Source organism: Neofelis nebulosa, chromosome 10 (assembly GCF_028018385.1).
Source record: "Neofelis nebulosa isolate mNeoNeb1 chromosome 10, mNeoNeb1.pri, whole genome shotgun sequence".
NCBI lineage: Eukaryota > Metazoa > Chordata > Mammalia > Carnivora > Felidae > Neofelis > Neofelis nebulosa.
The window spans coordinates 15,663,803-15,681,604 of record NC_080791.1 but is presented as its reverse complement, the minus strand read 5'-3'; the positions used below and the strand labels follow the sequence as shown (position 1 = coordinate 15,681,604).

Sequence of the window (17,802 nt, the reverse complement as noted above, 5' to 3'; positions counted from 1 at the left end):
GTTTGTCCTGCCCAGTGTTCTCTTCTCCTTTGGCCCTAAACGGGAAGCGCGGAGGCCTCTGGGAGCAAGCTGGAGAGACCTCGACCCTGTGTGGTAATGACGAAGGCAAATATGGATCGAATCCCTAGGGTCCCAAGTGCCCTTCCTACAGCATATTGAAGTGTCCTTGTATTCCTGGAAGGCAAGTATAATTATCCCCATTTTACCCGTGATAGAAGCCAAGCACTGCGACGTTAAAAAGAAAAAGAAAAACAAAAACAAAAACACGCCCTTCCCGAAGATGTAACTCTTGTGTAGCAGAACTGGAATTTAAAGCCAGTGCATTTTGTAGAACAAGCAGGCAGCCATTTACAGAAATCTGTAAGTAATAACGACATGATCGTCACTGACCTACACTGAGCCCCTGCTGGACCAGGGGCTTCTCTGAGTACCTTACACGGATCTGGTTATTTAACTCTGATGGCAAAACCCTACGAGGGGAGCACCAGTGTTATTGGCCCCATTTTACAGATGAGGAAATGGAAACCCAGAGAGGCTCAGTGTTTGTACAGAGTCTGGAAAGATACACATCCGACTGAGGTCAGTGGCTGCCTCTGAGGAGGGAGGTCGGGGATTGAAGGGGGAGCTTTTTCTCTTTACTCGAACCCTTCAGCCTTATTTAGAACTGGGTAATGCATTCACAATACGCACACACGCACGGAGTTTTGGGTGGAGGCGTGCCTGCCTCTAAAGCCCAGATTCTTTTCGCTGCGAAGCCATCTTAGAGCTCTTTTCACCTTCCCGTTCTGTCCTCTCTCGCCCTGTCCTTGGAGCACAGGGCTTCTCCCTTCCCTGCTTTTGTTCCTGCTGTTCCCTGTAACTGGAATCGCCTTATTCGGCCATTAGCTCTACTTCAGATGCTGCCTTCTGGGGCCTTTACACACACCTGGATTACAGAGCTCGCCACATCAGGTCTCCCCTTAGCTCCCCCACCGCACTGATGGGCTGCACCCCCCTCTCCCTGTCAGGGTCACGCTCGGGCCTCTGTCATGCTCTCTCTGATAGCTGGCTTTCAGGTGAATTACTGGTTTTAGCCTAGGTTTCTTAGAAAACTTGTCTAAATTAAATGTACAACTTAACGCTTTATCGTGGGGTTCCGTCCCGGGGAGGCAGGAGTTAGAGGGAAAGGGCTGGGAGGCAGGGACGGAGAGAAAGCAAACACAAGGTGAGGTGTTCCTGAGCTGACCACAGCTCCATAAGCTGACTCACAGGACCGTCCCTGGGGAGCTAGGCTTCTCTGAATAGTTCCATCCTGGGAAGAAGGAGGAGTAATTTATCTGCTGGCTCCATCCTGTCTCATCTTCCATTATTCAACATTTGTCCTGTAGATGATAATTTCCGTGTTTCGTTACTCAGCCTTTCCGGGCAGGCCTGGGGAAGCCAGTGGGGACACAGTCTGCTGGCTCTGGGTGCTAAAGCTGCCCGTGGCTCCCACCATGGTGGGCGTCATGAAGACCGACCAAGCCAAAGCCCGGCCCTGGCCCCCAGTGAGGGGGTGGGGAGACTGGTGCGGTGTTAGAAATGATGGCAGTTCCTAGGTATCTAGAACCATGGACACGAAAGAGCTGGGTCCACGCGAGGCAGGAAGGTGGGGCCTAGAGGTGGGAGCGTGGGGGACGCAGGCAAGGCTGGGTGGGGATTGGTGGCACAAAACAGGGTGTGGGGTGCCCATACTACTTCTGAAATGTGTAGAGACTTTGTGGCCTGGGACATAGTTAACTTTGTGCAAATGCGCTTGAGAAGGATGTTTATTTTCTAAGGGTTGAGTGGTAGGTTCTACACTAGTCTGTGAAGCCTGCTAATCGGATTATTTCATCTTCTATACTAATACTGTGCCTGCCTGACCCATCAATAATTGAGAGAAGTATACTGCAGGCGTCCTCTGCGATGGTGCATTTATCGACCTTTCTTTGGAGTTGTATCACTTTTGGGGCTATTTTTGTTCTGTTTATATAAGTAAAAAAAAAAAATCTATTTGCTGAGAAACATTTCAAATGTACAGAAAAGTAGAATCGTAAGTATCTCTTCGATTTCACTCGATGACGTTTTGTCATAACTGTGTCAACTGTTACTTTTCCCCCAAAGTAAATGACAACTTCATGTTATTTTATCCTAAATACTTCTGCATGTGTGTCTACACATGAAGAGTGTTTTTATAAAGTATAATGTCATTGTCACACATAACGAACAATCCCTTCCTGTCCTCTAATCCCTGGATCCTATTCACGTTGCCCCAGTTACCCCTTTGCACAAATGTCCTTTGCTGCTGGTTGTCAGGCCTCTTAAGAGCCTTTCGTGACATTGTCTTATTGAAGAGATTGGGACACCTGTGTGGTAGAATGTCCTTCCTTCTGGGTTTGTCTTCGAGCTTGCAAGTGGTATCATTTGTTCTTCCAACTTTTATATTTCCTAGAAGCTGGAAATTAGATGTAAAGGTGTAGGTTAAGCATTTTTGATAAGGTGCCTTTAGGTGACGTCACCTGCATAATTCATACTCCTATTGGGAGGTGCATAATATCTGGTTATTCTGCTGGGCGGTGTGATGGCAGCCTGATTCCTTGATTTTAAAAAAATTTTTTGTTCATTTATTTTTGAGAGAGAGAGAATGTGAGCAGGGGGAGGGACAGAAAGTGAGGGAGATACAGAATCCAAAGCAGACTCTAGGCTCTGAGCTGTCAGCACAGAGCCTGACGTGGGGCTTGAACTCCTGGACTGCGAGATCATGACCTGATCCCAAGTCGGATGTTTAACTGACTGAGCCACCCGGGAGCCCCTCCTTAATTTTTAAAGTTAGGTTTTCCTCTTGAGATCAGCAAGGCATCTGTGGGGTGACACTTGGGCGTTAAGCAAATATCCAGGTCTCCATAAACCTTTCATTTAACGGGTTTCGCCTCCACTGAGGATTCTTGCCTGAGTCCATTATTTCATTAGAAGTTGCAAATTTTCAATCATTCACTTATATTGATAAGCTACATTTTTCTGTAAAGAGCTTCCCCTCGCCACCTTGAGCCACCATGTTACCTGAAGGTAGATTTCTTCTTTCTAAAGTACATACTTGAATTTACCCAAAGGATGCAAAAACACGAATTCAAAGGGATACATGCATCCCAATGTTGATAGCAATGTTGTTTACAATAGCCAAATTATGGCGACAGCCCATGGCTCCATCTACTGATGAATGGGTAAAGAAGATGTGGTGTGTGTGTGTGTGTGTGTGTGTGTGTATACACGATAGGATATTATTCAGCCATCAAAACGAGTGAAACCTTGTTACTTGCAATGATGTGGAGCTAGAGAGTATTATGCTAAGGGAAATAAATTACAGAAAGACAAATATGATTTCACTTCTAATGTGGGAAACAAAATTTTTTTAAGAGCACGAGCACGAGCAGGAGGGGGCGGTGGGAGAGAGAGGGGATCTTAAGCAGGCTTAAGCAGGCACAGAGGCTGGTATGGGGCTGACCGTGGGATCCTGACCTGAGCCGAAATGAAAAGTTGAATGCTCACCCACCCAGGCGCCCCTCGTATGTATTAAGAAACAAAACAAATGAGCGGGGCGGGGGGAGAGGGTGAGACAAACCAAGAAACAGTCTCTTAACCATATAGAACAAAACTGATGGTTACCAGAGCGGTGGTGGTGGGGGGGTGGGGGGTGCTGGGTGCAGCAGGTGGTGGGGGTTAAGGAGGGCGCTTGCGATGAGCGCCAGGTGTTGTATGGAAGTGTTGGATCGCTACATTGTACACCTGAAACTAATATACACGGGATGTTAACTACCTGGAATTTAAATCAAAACTTAAAGTACATACTTGAGATTTTCCTTCAGAGAAGACCTGGGGGGGGGGCAAACTCGCGGTTGTCATTTTCCTGAACATGTCTTTATTCTTGAAGGATACTTTTGTGGGGTTCACAATTCTTGATGGACCTCTACTGTCTTGGCACACTGAACACAGAATCTTCTCTTACGGCCGTGGGGGAAGTCTGCTGGCAGTCTAACTGGCGTCTTTATGGTGCTGTAGACAGTCTGGCTCGTTTCCCTGGCTGCTCTAAAGACTTTCTGTTCATCTTTGGTGTTTTGATGCTTCACTACCCTCCCTAGGTGAGGGTTATATTGGCATGTTTCTACCTTGTATGTGTATACGCTATGTAGATTCATACCTTTTATTGGGTTCTGGACAGTCTCTGCTATTATCTCTTTAGATATTATTTCTCTTTAATACTTACACTCTCTGCCTCTGAGGGTTTAGCTGGATACGTTAGACCTTATTATTCTAGCCTCCACTGTCCATAGCCTTGTTTTTGTATACATGTATATTTTATCTCCTTATCTCTTTCTGCAGCAACCTTAGTGACGTCTTCAATTTACCTTCCAGTTTATTACTCCTCTCTTGGTCTCCATCTTAAACGCTATTTACCCCAAACATTCTGTTTTTCATTTTAATAATTATAGTTCTTATTTCTAAGGGCTCCATTTAGTTCTTCTTCACATCTGCTTGTCACATTTGCTTGATTATGGAAATACCTACTTTTTTTTTTTTTTAACAGGAAGTAAGTGTTGGTGAGGATGTGGAGAAATTGGAACCTTGTGCACGGTGGGTGGGAACGTAAAATGGTGTGATCCTTAGGGAAAGCAATGAATAATTAAAAACCGATACCATATGATCCAGCAATTCTGCTTCTGGGTATACACCCAAAGAATCAAAAGCAGGGTCTTGAGACATTTATGCACCCATGTTTACCCCAGCTTATTCGCAATAGCCAAGAGGTAGATGCAACCCAGATGTTCGTCAATAAATGGATGGTGAAACAAAATGTGGTATAAATAATGGCATATTATTCACCCTTAAAAAGGAAGGAAAATCTGGGGCGCCTGGGTGGCTCAGTCGATTGAGCGTCTGACTTTGGCTCAGGTCACGATCTTGCGGCTCATGGGTTCGAGCCCCACATCGGGCTCTGTGCTGACAGCTCAAGAGCCTGGAGCCTGCTTCAGATGATTTGTCTCCTCCTCTCTCTGCCCCTCCCCTGCTCATGCTCTATCTCTCTCTGTCTCTCAAGAAACATTAAAAAATTTTTTTAAATAAAAAAATTTGTTTAAAAAAAGAAGGAAAATCTGATACATGGCTATAACCATGGGTAAACCTCAAAGACCGTGTGCTAGCTGAAATGAGCCAGGCTCAAAAAGGCAAATACCGTATGATTCCACTTACATGAGGGACCTAGAGTCGCCAAATTTATAGAGACAGAAGGTAGGAGGGTGGCTTCCGGTATCTGGCGGGAGGAAAAGATCGGGAGTTATTGTTGAAGGGGATACGGAGTTCTGGAAGGGAAAAACAGTCCTGGAGATGGACGGGATTGATGGCCACACAACAGTGTGAATGGACTTAAAATCATTGAACCATATCCTTAAAACGTGGTTAAGATAGTAGATTTTATGTGTGTTTTAAAAGTGTTTAAAAAATATTTTAAAATGTGGAAAAGTGCCCATTTTTAATGAAAGATTTATAAGCTCTTGTATTAGAAGCCCTACGGTGTGACGGTTCATAGCACCCCGGAGTCTGAATGCTCTTATTTGACTTACCCGTGTGTAACCTCACGCAAGGTACCAGCCTCATGGCGTCTTAGTTTTCTTACCCGTAAAAAGAGGATATGGATGGCACCTCTCTCATAGGTTTGGGTGAGTGTTAAATGACTCGGGATGCAGTGAGGTGCTTAGAATAGTGTCTGGCATATAGAAATATCCTACGGTATCCGTTCTTGATGATGATTATTTTTTTAAGTTTATTTATCGTGGGGAGAGAGAGAGAGTGCGCAAGCAAGTAGGAGAGGGGCAGAGAGAGGGAGAGAGAGAGAGAAAGAGAATCTCAAGCGGGCTCCACATGGAGCCCGATATGGGGCTTGAACTCCCGGACTGTGAGATCGTGACCTGAGCTGAAGTCGGATGCTCCACTGCCTGAGCCACCCAGGTACCCTATGGGTTTTTTATTATAATCCGGTAATGCGAACATGTAAAGTGCTTGGTTTTCTGACGATTTGCTGTTTTTGATGATTCCCACCGTGGGGTTAAAAAAAATTTTTTTTTTTTAATGTGTATTTTTTTTTTAATTTTTTTTTTTTTCAACGTTTATTTATTTTTGGGACAGAGAGAGACAGAGCATGAACGGGGGAGGGACAGAGAGAGAGGGAGACACAGAATCAGAAACAGGCTCCAGGCTCTGAGCCATCAGCCCAGAGCCTGACGCGGGGCTCGAACTTCACAGACCGTGAGATCGTGACCTGGCTGAAGTCGGAAGCTTAACCGACTGCGCCACCCAGGCGCCCCTTAATGTGTATTTTTGAGAGAGAGAGACAGAGCACCATTCGGGGAGGTGCTCTGAGCTGTCAGCACAGGTCGATGCAGGGCTCGACCTTGAGGAACGGTGAGATCTTGACCTAGGCTGCAGACCGATTGAGCCCCCCGGGCGTCCCTCATGGGGTTTTCTTTTTGATAAATCTTGGCTGATCTTTGATTGTGAGCCCTGGCTCTGGGTTTTGAGTTCTGGTCGCAAGCAACCACGCCCTGGGCTCTCCAGGCAGGACTCAGAGGTGCAGTACCTCTTTGCAGCCACTGGGGGAGCCATGATTGACTTCAGCCTTGAATGCCTAAATTACCTCCCTCCCAAATCCTAGGTGTTATCTCTGGCCCATGGCTGGGTAGGGCAGGCAGGAGAAACAGGAGGAGGGCAGTGGGAGACGGCCTTGTGTGGGAAGGAGCCGTGCTCACCCTGGCTTCCCCAGTCCGCAAGTTCATTGTTGCCCTCACTCAGCAGCTCCAGTCTCGGGTCTCCTTTCTCCTTCTTTGAGAATCACTGGGCTCCCCAGGACCTTTCCCTGCCCAGGCCCAAGGATGATGCAGTAGGGGTGCAGTAGTCCTCGCTCAGTTCTTACCACGCAGCCCAGTCAGCCTGTGTCAAAGGCTTCACAGGCCTTTTGAATAGCAGCAGCCACGGGGCTAACAATGACAACAGTAACGTTAGTTGTGTCAACAGCAGGACAGTGCATCTTACGTTACATTTGGTTTCTTGCTCTGAGTGTGCTTGGGGAGGGGTGGAGGAGGGGAGGGCTGGCTCACACCTCTCCTCCTTCCGCTCCAGCCCTTGGTGATCTGGGCTCTCACCAGAGAGCCTACTTCCGTTCAGTAGAGGAGGAGAATTTCTTGGCTTAGCAATGCCTTCTGAGACCTTGGCGGGAAGGCTGGCCTGTTCAGTCTTTCTCCTTGGGATGCCTGGAGCCCCAGGGGTGGCCGGGCTGGGGCTGCTGACTTTCTTCTGGGGGCCTGTGGCCTGTGAGGTCTCTGACAGGAATGGAGGCCCTTTGCTGCACCAAGAAATGCTGAGGCTGTGGGCAGAGAGGTGCGCCCGAGGGGGCTCTTGCTCCGTCTGACTTCTGGGGGATCCCCAGGGAGGCAGGACAGGGGGGAAGGAGCTCCCAGCAGTACGGAGGGGCGGAAGCATCATAGTGTAGACTACAACAAAACACCAACAGACAGGCAGGTGATTTGAAACTGGACAAGGTGGTGACGTGTGCAAAAATAGCCTGCCTTTTCTGAAGCGCTTTGCTCCTCTCTCTATTTTCGAGGAAAGTTTCTTAAGCCTTTGCACCCTCCTCAACAGAATCTGTTCTCTGGAAGCTCACTGATAGTCGCATTCTGCCAGGGAATAGAGAGTGATAAAGCTGGGTGTGTTCCGTACCCTAGGCCGTTTGCGTTGAAGGGGAATCTCTGATCCTAGGGACTTTCAGTCCTTCGTGGTGGAATCTCAGGCTGTCACTGGTAGGGAAAATTACTTAGGATGCAAGGCGTTATCTCAGAGCCATTTGAATCAAACCTGACGATGGTTTGCTACCTTGAGGGTAGAGGAAGGGAAGGAGGACACAACAGGGAGGCTCACCTTCCGGACGCTGTAGATCCAGTCGAGATAGCTTGTGACCTTGGTGTATACTCCCGGGGTACTTGGACCCCCACAGCCATGGCCCCAGCTCACGATGCCCACCACTTGCCACAGGTCAGAGTGATACATCAGGGGCCCACCGCTGTCACCCTGTGAGACACCAGAACAGGGTCTGCTGGAGAGGGCAGGCAGGGGTGGGGTGGAAGGGTGGGCTTCTCTTTCCTGCTCCCCCCCCCCCCCCCCGGCCTTGACCCATCTATTCTCTGCTTCCCAGTGCTCGGTGCTGTTCTGCCCTCACTGACTTTGCTCATGCTGTTCCTGCAGCCTGGAATGGCCTTCCAGTTGGGGCAAAAGTGTCTGTCTGTGGTCCAGTAAGTTGTTGGCTGCTGTTAGCCTTCTCGCAGGCATTCACAACACACATTAGCAAACTGAAGGCTCTAAGGGGTTCTGCGGTGAGAAGCCTGATTATCTTTGGTTAACCTAGCATTTCCCAAATTTATTTAGCTACTCTTGGGGTGCCTGCTGTGTGCCACCTACAGTCCTAGACAACTGGGGTTCGATCAATGAAAAGAACAAAGATCCCTGTCCTTGGGGAGCTTAGAGTCAAGTGGAGAAGAGAGAGAGAGAAAACACAACAAAACAGATTATGAACATGGCAGATAGTGAAAAGTGTGCTTATTTGGGTGTCTGTCCCAGCTCCTAGAGCCCCTGAGACTTCCTCCCCCCAATAACACCGTAGCCTGACTGCTCCTTCCCCCACCACTGTGAGCTCCCTGAGGGAAGAAGACACTGTCCCCCAAAGCTATTTACCTGGCATTCAAGAGATGACCAAGAGATCCCTCTTGAGTGGAGGAATTGAATGACCGAGAATGGGGGCGGGAATAGGGCGAGGGGCTTTAACGCAAATGGATTGGGAGATCCTCTGGGAACATGTATTCAGGGACCCATCAGTGGGGTCTGTGGGGGGAGTTGCGCCAGGGCTTATCCAGCATCAGATGGTTTTCTCTAGTGTAGTTCGGCATCTTGACGGTTCTAGAGAACATAGACCCGGTGTTCCTGCCCTCGAGTGACAGGAAGTAAGATGAAGGGAAGTAAGAGCAGGTGAGGCGGGTAACGCCATCTTTGTATGCGAAATACACATTTGAAATCTTTCTGCTTGTTTCCACCCTTCCATCCTTGCCTTCACTCTGTCCCCCTTCCTCGCACGTTAAGTGCCCACCGCACGCAAGGCCTCAGGCGGGGCAGTCCTCCTCTGGACTTTGTCTCTCCAAGACTAACATCCCATCCAAGGAACTCCCTCGGGATCCCACCTGGCAGGTGTCCACGCCGCCCTCCAGAATGCCTGCGCACAGCATCTTCTCGGTCACCTCCCCCTGGTAGGCGTCCTCTGCGTTGCACCGAGCGTGGTCGATTAGCTGCACTGAGGCCTGCAGCAACGTGTCAGACATCTTTCCTAGGAAGTTGAAAACACACTCACGTTCCCATTTTTGCCTTCTACCCCCAGCCCAGGACAATTCTCTGGGTTGCCTGGCACCTTGGTGCTTGGACTTCCAGGATGATTTTTCTGAAGCACGACGCTCCTTCCCATCACTTCCAAGAGCTGCTCCCTCAGCCCTGTGGTCCCGAGCCCAGGACTCACCTCCATCCTGCTCCGTAAAGCCCCATCCAATGACCCAGAGTGGGGTGGCTGGAGGGAGCTCCTCATCAAAGAAGGGCAGGCAGATGGGCCTGACTGTGCCTGCCAGGAGCAGAGAGAAAGAGGGGGAGAGCCTGGTGGCTAAGCCCTCTGAAAAGGTTGACAGCAGGGTTTCTAGGACATAGGTTCCAGAGGACATTAACAAAAATGGCACGAGGAAAAAAGTTCTGTGGTCAAATAAGTTGAGGAGATAGGGGTTAGACATAATAAAGCAAATTAAATATTAAAAAAACCCCATATCTTTAATACACTAGTATGGCCCAAGAAGAGAGCTCTACTATAAAAATGTTTCCCAAACTTACTTGGGAATAGAGCCCTCTTTCCTCCCAAGGGACGAGTGTCCTGTGGGAATGACATTTAGAAGTGCTGATATAAATACTATGCAAGCATGAGTCATCTACCAAGCTGTTCAAAGATTCCATGGGCTGCCCTAAAGGTAATGAGCTCCCCACCCCTGGGGGAGACCAGATGGGCACAACCCCTTGGCAGAGATATCGTGCGGGCTCTTGGCATTGGTTGGGGTGGCGGATGGACTAGATGATCTGTTAGGTCCCTCACGACTCCAAGATCGGATGAATCTACGGTTCCCACTTGAGGTGCTGCACATGGAGAAAACAGACCCCAAAAGAACCCAGCAGGAGCTGATGGCTTGAGGGGGCCTCAGGGCATCACTGACGTTAGGCTGGTATATTCACGGGAAACAAATGCGCAGCTGAGGGCTTGAGAGGACAAGTGAGGTGCCGAGGCCACTTGGTGAGCGAGTGGCAGAATGGGAGAATAACCTGCCCTACGGGGGTCTGTTCCCAGATGACGCCTCTCACCAGAGAACGTGAGCGGGGACTGCAGCTTCACGAGGGCAATGTCCTTCTCTTTGGGGTACGTGGTGTTGAGCTCAATGACGAAGATGTCGGCCACAGGCAGGGATGGGAAGTTGCCCAGTTTGTCTGAGCCAGCCCTCACCTTCCAGTTGGGTACATCGAGATGCTTCCTAGGGGCAGAGACGGCAGGGTTCAGGCCTGCGCTGCGCAGCCTCTGCCAAAAGCTGGGTCCTCAGGGCCCTGGAGACTGGGGTGCTGCATGTCCCTGCTTTAGGAGACAATGATGGTGGGGGCAGGGGTGGCAGAGAAGGAGCGGGTCTGAGGAATCGCCTACCAAAGGCCCAATTCTAAAAGGGGATTTGATCCTTTCCCCTGGTGAAATCTCTCCAAGGAAGCTTCTAACTGGAGGCCTGGGGAAGAACTGCTCCCTGTGCCTGAGCTCTGGGGTCCTGGCACTCTCTCCCACGATGCTTTCTACGGTCTGTGTTACTCACGTGGTACTTGTCAGTTGCATTACGTACTTGGCTTTCTTCCTCCTGACTCCAGACACTCCTGCCCGCTGAGTGTGTGTGTGTGTGTGGGGGGGGGGAAGCGGGGGGGGGTTGCAAGAAAGAACTTGGAGTTCATCAGATCCCAGAAAAGGTTAAGAATCACTGGCCTACCCTGTGAGTTCCTCTAAGGCACTGATGGGATCTAACACACATGGGCACATAATACAGTACTCATCATTTGACGTTGAGTGGAAGGAAGGAAGGAAAGGAAGTAAGTGAAGAGGGCCTGGGAGTAGTCCTTCCCCAGAGGTATGGGCAGTGCTCTGCTAACCTGTAAGGGAAGGTGAGGGCATCGAAACACAGGCTGGGAGACAGGGGACCCAGGCACTCCGGCCCCTCCAAGGCTTTGATCCCCCAAGGCCTCCTTGCAGTGTGGGCCTCACCTGAAGCAGTGGGCTGCGGTGAGGATCCAGTGGGGGTCCAGGATGCTCCCTCCACAGATGTGTTGTTTGTTGTACTGGATGCTGACCTGCCAAGGCCAAGAATCCACAGAGGCCGCCTCCCCGCCCACCACCCGAGGGGACTTCAGGCTCTCCCCGCAGGCTGGAGGAAGGAGGGAGAGATCAGAAGTCAGGCTCTGGAGGGGATGGCCTCCCCTTGGAGCCCAGAGTCTGTCCTCTTAGAACAGGGCCCTGATGACGGGGGCCTGGAGGGGTGGGGAGGACCAGGCCAGTTTTGAGCTATTCGTAGGAAGGCTGTGAGAATCTCCAGACCATAGGCTTCCCCCCACCCCCATCTCCCCCCTCCTTTGTTCAGCTTTGGGTGTGTTGAAGAGTTTCTATCGTGGGAATCGTGTGCTGGGAATTCACGACCTTCAAACCAAACAGGGATGCAGAATTAGGAAAGTCCTGCCCAGGTGGAGTGTCCCCAGCCGTTGCTGCTGAGTGTAGGCAAACAGATGCCCACGAACCGTCCTGGGAGAGTGGGAAGGAAGTTCCACACACTGGATCCTCCTATCTTAAACTCCCCGCTCCCGAAGTCCCTTTCCCCCCACGCTGTGTGAGTCTCCCAGTTTGACACCTTTCTTTCCCACGCTACCGTCCTTGGCTTTTCCATCGTGCCCCTCAAGCTCTTGTAAAAGCCTCCGTTCCCACCTCCCTGACCTGCTCTCCGCCTCTCCAGTCCTGGAGGTCACTGCCACAGCCGTGCTTCTCAGAGGAAAAGAAAAAGCCTGCTATACTTTCGGGGCCTGGGCTAGCCAGGGGCTTTTCGGACACCTCTTATTCCAAACTGTAGGAATTCTCTCTGAGTCACCTCACCTCCTCAGAGCCCCGAGGTATCTCTCTTTTGAGGGTAGAGTTTAAAGTCCCTCCTCCGGCAGCTGCCTGCTGTCCTTCTATCAGGTTTCTGTCTAGCCGAATTGATCTGCTTATAGCTCCCTAGAGAGTCATTCTGTTTTTGCTCAAGGAAGCCCCTGTCCCTGAGATGCTGTCCTCTTTGCTGTTTATCTAAACCATTGATTCATTCGGCAAATTTGTATTGAGTGCCTACTGTGTTCAAGGATGCAGGGAAGAGAGCAGAGGACCAGACAGACCAACAGATGTGGTCTCTCCCTTCTGGGAGCCTACAGCTCAAGGTTCGGCCTGGGCACCACCTCCAGGCCACCCAACCCCTGGGCATTTTTCTTGGCTTGGAATTTCCACAGCCTGTCTTGGGTGTCGGCCAGACGTTCATTTTGGCTGTGCTTCAGTCTTCCCAGTGAGACTCAAGGGACGGTCTGTGACTTAAACCTCTTTGTGACTTCAGTGCCATTCAGCGCAGACATCAGATGACGTGACGGTTCGGTCATTGGCTAGCCACCACACGTCAGCCCACCCACGCCAGGGATCGTGGGTGTCACATAACGACAAAAAGTCTTAACACCCAGTGGGGAAGCATGTATACTGCCCGACTGCAAAAGCAGTGATGATGACCTCGTTCTACTCAGCCCGTCCAGTTTCTGGCCATCCTTCCAGGCTCTGTTCGGGTCTACCATGAGGCTGATTGGGTGAGCTGGACCACAGCACTTGTTGTCTCTTCTGATCTCCTCTATAAGAGCAGGGAGTCTCCCAGGATCCCCTTGGGCCGTTGGACGAAAGGCCTTCTTGGGAAGTGGGACCTCACAGAGGTCAAGTGCATTACTCAAGGTCACACTGGAAGCCAGTGGGTCTCCTGGCCTCCGCGAAGCTCTCTCTGTGGCATGTCGGCTGTGACCACTACTCAGCCTGGGGCCACACGTGTAACCTTGCCTCTCGCTCTCTGCTCAGACATAAGCTCCTGAGGAGAGTGGCCAATTCTTTCACTTGTCAGGTATTTTCTATTGCTCAGCAGCATCTGACCGTGCTAGACACAGTCTAAGTGTTCGGTGTATTTTTGCTAAACTGGATGTGGATAATTTGATCTTGGATAACGGGGCAGACTGTGACCCAGTGACTGGGGAGGGAGCATGGGGCGGCCCAGTTCCGTCCTTTCCAGTTTTCTGTTCCCTGCTGGCTCTCTGCTTAGGTTGGAGGGATGTGTGTGGATGGTGTGGAAGAGTTCTTAATGTCACCCACTTGAAGGAGCGTTGACCTACAAGCCCAAGGGCCGAAGAAGGAAGTTTGGGACGAAACAGAGAGAAACTTAGTCTGGGAGATCTAAGAGTGAGGCTGAATGTCTCCCTGCTCATTGCTGGCCCAGGGCTCAAACCCTCAGAGATGGGGTGTACTCACCAAGACAGTGCAAGGAGACCAGGGAGCCTGAGAGACAGGGCCTGGAAGGGACAGACAAGGCCTTGTGGTTTTTGTCGCTCCCTTGGATGGGAGGCGAGGACTCGGGTCCCCTGACACTGTTGACCCCAGCCCCCTCCCGACACTTGGGAAATCTGGAACCCACATACTGGGGGACTGCATAGAGATGACTTGACCACTTAGTACAGTTCTGCCTGTGTCCGAGCCCATCCTGAGCTCTCGGCAGCCTGGAGTGGAAGAGGAGAGCCTGGAACAGTGTCTATTGTACTGTGGGCTTTCCAAATGGACCAAAAAAAAGGGGGGGGGATTTCAATGGAATTAGAGGCAAAGGATCATTCTGCTATCATCTTGGTCCTTTTTAAGATTCACTCTTTGATGAATAAGCAGCCCTCAGCAGCATCCTTGAACACTAAGAAGCTCGCGTCCTCTCTGAGGCTCTCTGCTGCATTGTGACAATTTTTATCTAGCTGCTGGGCTCTAATGCAGGGCAGTGAGGCATAGGAACAGGCCACTGCCGAAGGCCATGCAATCTTTTCTCTGGAGAGCTGGGGGTATGGAGAGGTCTTCCCCTGGCCTGGGTGAGTGGCTGGGAAGGACAAAGTGGCCTTTGGAGTCTTGCCTATTGGGTTTAATCGGGAATATAAAGCAGTAGGAAAAATTTTGGTTTTAGCCACCGACATGTGGACTGCACACTTTGTCCTGCTCTCTATTATATATATAAAAAAGGGAGTCAACCCAGAAAACCTCTCAGAAATCTGGTAATCTGATTCCCTAGCCCTTTCTGTCTAACCATCTGCATGGCCTGGAGTTCGTCCCGTTGTCTGGCTTACATCCCCCTTTGCTGCACCTGCTCAGGGGAGTCTGGCTGCCTCCCTGATGGCAACCTCTGTTACCAGAGCCTCTTGTGGGCCAGAAGGCGTTTTCTCACTTACCCACTTAGGTTTCGCACCTGAAGCTCCTGGCTGTTCTCTGTGATTCCAACAACATCCAGATCTTGGTCTGGGCCAATCCTCACAGCTTTGAAGGCGGGTTTGCTGTTCATGTCGGGAGGGAGGGAGAGAGATGTGAGGTGGGGTGGGAGATTAGAAGGTGCTGGGAGCGGCCCTCACTCCCAGGAGACGGGGGTGGTAAAGAACACGTCCCAGGACACTGCTCTGGGCACAGCGTGGATGTGGTCTTGCTTCTCCAGTAGCAAGGCAAGTGGGGGAGGGGCAGAGGGAGAGGGGGAGAGAGAGAGAGAGGAGAGAGAGAGGCAGACAATATGCATATCCCAAGCAGGTTCTGCTCTGTCAGGGCAGAGCCTGATGCGGGGCTTAAAACTCACGAAACGGGGGATCATGACCTAAGCCGAAATCAAGAGTTGGACGTGCTTAACTGACTGAGCCACCCAGGCGCCCTGGTGCTGGGTTTAAGAGCCCTGGAGATGGAGGTTCTTGTCCTGGCTCTGTGACTAGCTTGATGGGTAACCTTGACAGGTCACACACACCCTTCTCCGGGTTTCCTTAAGCCTCATTTTCTCCCTCTGTAAAATGATAGGTGGACCTGATGATCTCCAGAGCCCCTCCCACTTTGAACCATCTAGGGTCTTATGGTCCTGAGCCGAGAAGGGCTTCCTGTCTAGGCAGAGGAAGGAAAGTAGAGAGATCTAGACCCAGAAGGAGGGACGGGGGTGGAAATGGACAGTCTCAGGACAGTTGACCTCTGTTCACCACTTACATTCTAATGAATAACCGACCAGCTTTGATTTTGTAGAACTCAAGAGCCAGCTGGTTTGGTGCATTAGTGAACTCTGGAAGGACAGAAACTCCAGGAACCTATTACCTTAAGGAGCCCCGGAGACACCTTGGTTGCATAACCCAGCCGCAGCAGCCTGCAGGGCTGGGCGCTCCTGCTGCTGACGCTGCAGTGGGCTGGGCTGCAGGGGGGAGGAGGGGCTGGCTGCCGGGGAGGTTGGGCTGGGTGGCTGCTGGAGGAGCCCAGGGAAGAGCAGGGGCAGGGCGTGCCTTTCCAGCTCGCCTCAGAACTGAAGGAGGCAGAGGTGTCCTGTCCGGGGTTGTGCACTGTGGCCAACGGGGAGCAGCAAAAACCTGGTAACCAGGAAGCAGAGGGGGCAAAACGATCTGATGGATCAGTGACGCTGCCTGGAGCATTTATTGTAAGAAGGACCTTGAGGCTGCTTTAAGGGTCGACAGGAGAGGGTTCTGTGATTGATTGATGATGTCTGCCTGGCATTTCTCATTTTTGCCTCCACTCTGGGTCCAGTTTCTTAGAATCCTTGGGGCTTGCCAGGGAGCAGGTGCCCCACTCTGCAGCCGAGTAAACGGGTTCTTTTTCCTCCTCTCTGGTTAGGCTCTCTGGTCAGTGGCCTCCCCTCTCCTCCCTTTACAGGTAAAACCTTGGGAGAGGAGAGAATGACCCAAGCTAGAAACAGAGATGCTGCTGGAACTCGGGATGCCCAGGAGTTCAGGGGTCTTGGGCACAAATTCCAGGCCTCTCCTACCCAAGCAAGTTGCTGATTTTCGCCAAACCTATTTCTAAAATAGATACAATGAAAACGACCTTTTTGCTTTTGCCAGGATCAAACGAATATAAACTCATCATGCAGATATCCTTGTTATGATTACATAACTCTTCATCCACTGAAGGTTTGAAGTTGCTTTTGAAATTTGCTGAGAGAGCTGGGGTTGCTGATGGGGCTCAATGAAATCAGGATCATTTAAACGAGATTTTAATTGATGGGACATTGAATAAGTAAATTATATTCTGGGACAGGGTGGCCTCCTGCAGAGCCAAGAAGGAGCGAAGCTGGCAAGGAGCCGGAACTGTGTGTTGGGGGTCATGGTGAGGCTTACTTTCTCTCGCTGCACCTCACAGGCATCCTATGAGGTTTCTCCAATTGACTCTTGGGGAAACTGAGGCTTATGAGATTGAACTTCATGTTGTTGTATGTGAAAGTGCTCAGATTCAAGACTGGTTCTGTTTGACTCCAGTATCTATATTTTTGGGAAAGGGGGAGGCAGGGAGGAGGTCCTAAGGGTGAGGGGACAGCCTCTGGAGGCTTGGGCTGGGTACCTGTCATAGCCCATCTGCCCACAGGCTATCTTGGCCAGAGCTTCTGTGAAGTTGTCGAAACAGGCAGAGACCCAGCTTCTTGTGGCCGGGTCTAGCACCTGCAGAGTGGATCGGTCCCTGGAGAGGCGGACTGAGAAGGCAAGAAATTGGGTCAGCTGCATGTGGCAGGGGCCCGTCTGGCCCATCTCCCTCAGCATTCATCATGAGACCAGCACACCCTCCCTACACCCAGACCCTGGAGCATCATAGAACACCGACCGTTTCAGCCCCGAGGGAACTTCTTCCATTTGGCTTTGCCCAAATGAGCCTCGTTTTGATGGTAGCTAGGGTGACCCGATGTCCTGGGAACAACCTCCATGTTGACCTATTGTCCTGGGACAATTGCTAATAACTTTTCCTTTTGCTCTTATAGGTATCAGTTTTGGTGATAGGTTGTGGCTCTCCTCATGGTTACCCACAGCTTGCCCAGCCTAGGGAACTTCTCGGTGAGGAACCTAGCTCCTTTTTCCACGTGAGGTCAGAGGGGAGGGGTTGAGAGGGAAGTACTGTTGGCAGTAGAATGGCAGGTGCCCATATGCATTTGACTTCTGATTTAAAAAAAAAAATAAAAAAGGATATATGCAAGAAGTCCCTTCGTCCTGCCCCTCAAAAGCCCCAACACCCATCTCCTGGGCTATCCTTTCTCTCCAGAGCCCGAGTACTAGATGGATGATGCCGGGCTGGCCCCATCCAAGAAAGAATAGGAGTTTTTGTTTGAAACCTCCCCTATTCCTTTGAAGGACCTCAGTCCTTGTTGCATAGCGTCCTTGTTGCTCAGTCTCGTTGCATAGCATGTTACAGTGAGCACTTAACGGATGGAGGAATCAATAGCTAGTCAATGGCTATGGCTATTGACCTTACTTTCCTAGTCCCCTTTCTGGTCTCCTGTAGAGAGGAGGAAACTCCCCAGGGTCATCCAATCCAGCCCCCTGCCTCAGTTCCACCCCGGTGCAGCA

General features: G+C 50.7%; 1 protein-coding gene and 1 long non-coding RNA gene across 5 annotated transcripts in view; one reads left to right on the top strand and one right to left on the bottom strand.

Annotated features, from left to right (window-relative positions):
• Positions 1 to 6,359: 6,359 nt before the first annotated feature.
• Positions 6,360 to 17,802, bottom strand: part of TMPRSS4 (transmembrane serine protease 4) — a 33,247-nt gene continuing 21,804 nt past the window's right edge. For 3 of the 4 annotated variants that reach the window (XM_058686879.1, XM_058686881.1, XM_058686882.1), the window contains 9 exons: positions 16,808 to 16,937; positions 14,668 to 14,769; positions 13,718 to 13,758; positions 11,411 to 11,570; positions 10,480 to 10,646; positions 9,602 to 9,700; positions 9,273 to 9,415; positions 7,963 to 8,112; positions 6,360 to 7,538 (listed from right to left, as the gene is read on the bottom strand). In XM_058686879.1, coding sequence (XP_058542862.1) covers positions 7,527 to 7,538; positions 7,963 to 8,112; positions 9,273 to 9,415; positions 9,602 to 9,700; positions 10,480 to 10,646; positions 11,411 to 11,570; positions 13,718 to 13,758; positions 14,668 to 14,769; positions 16,808 to 16,937 — 1,004 coding nt within the window. In that variant the 3' untranslated portion in view covers positions 6,360 to 7,526. Of the gene's footprint in view, positions 7,539 to 7,962; positions 8,113 to 8,153; positions 8,559 to 9,272; positions 9,416 to 9,601; positions 9,701 to 10,479; positions 10,647 to 11,410; positions 11,571 to 13,717; positions 13,759 to 14,667; positions 14,770 to 16,807; positions 16,938 to 17,802 lie in introns of those variants that run through there. The other variant, XM_058686880.1, reaches the window with a different exon arrangement.
• On the top strand, positions 15,693 to 16,343 carry LOC131486892 (uncharacterized). The gene is made up of 2 exons (XR_009249511.1): positions 15,693 to 15,825; positions 16,124 to 16,343. It is a non-coding gene; the product is annotated as an uncharacterized LOC131486892 (long non-coding RNA).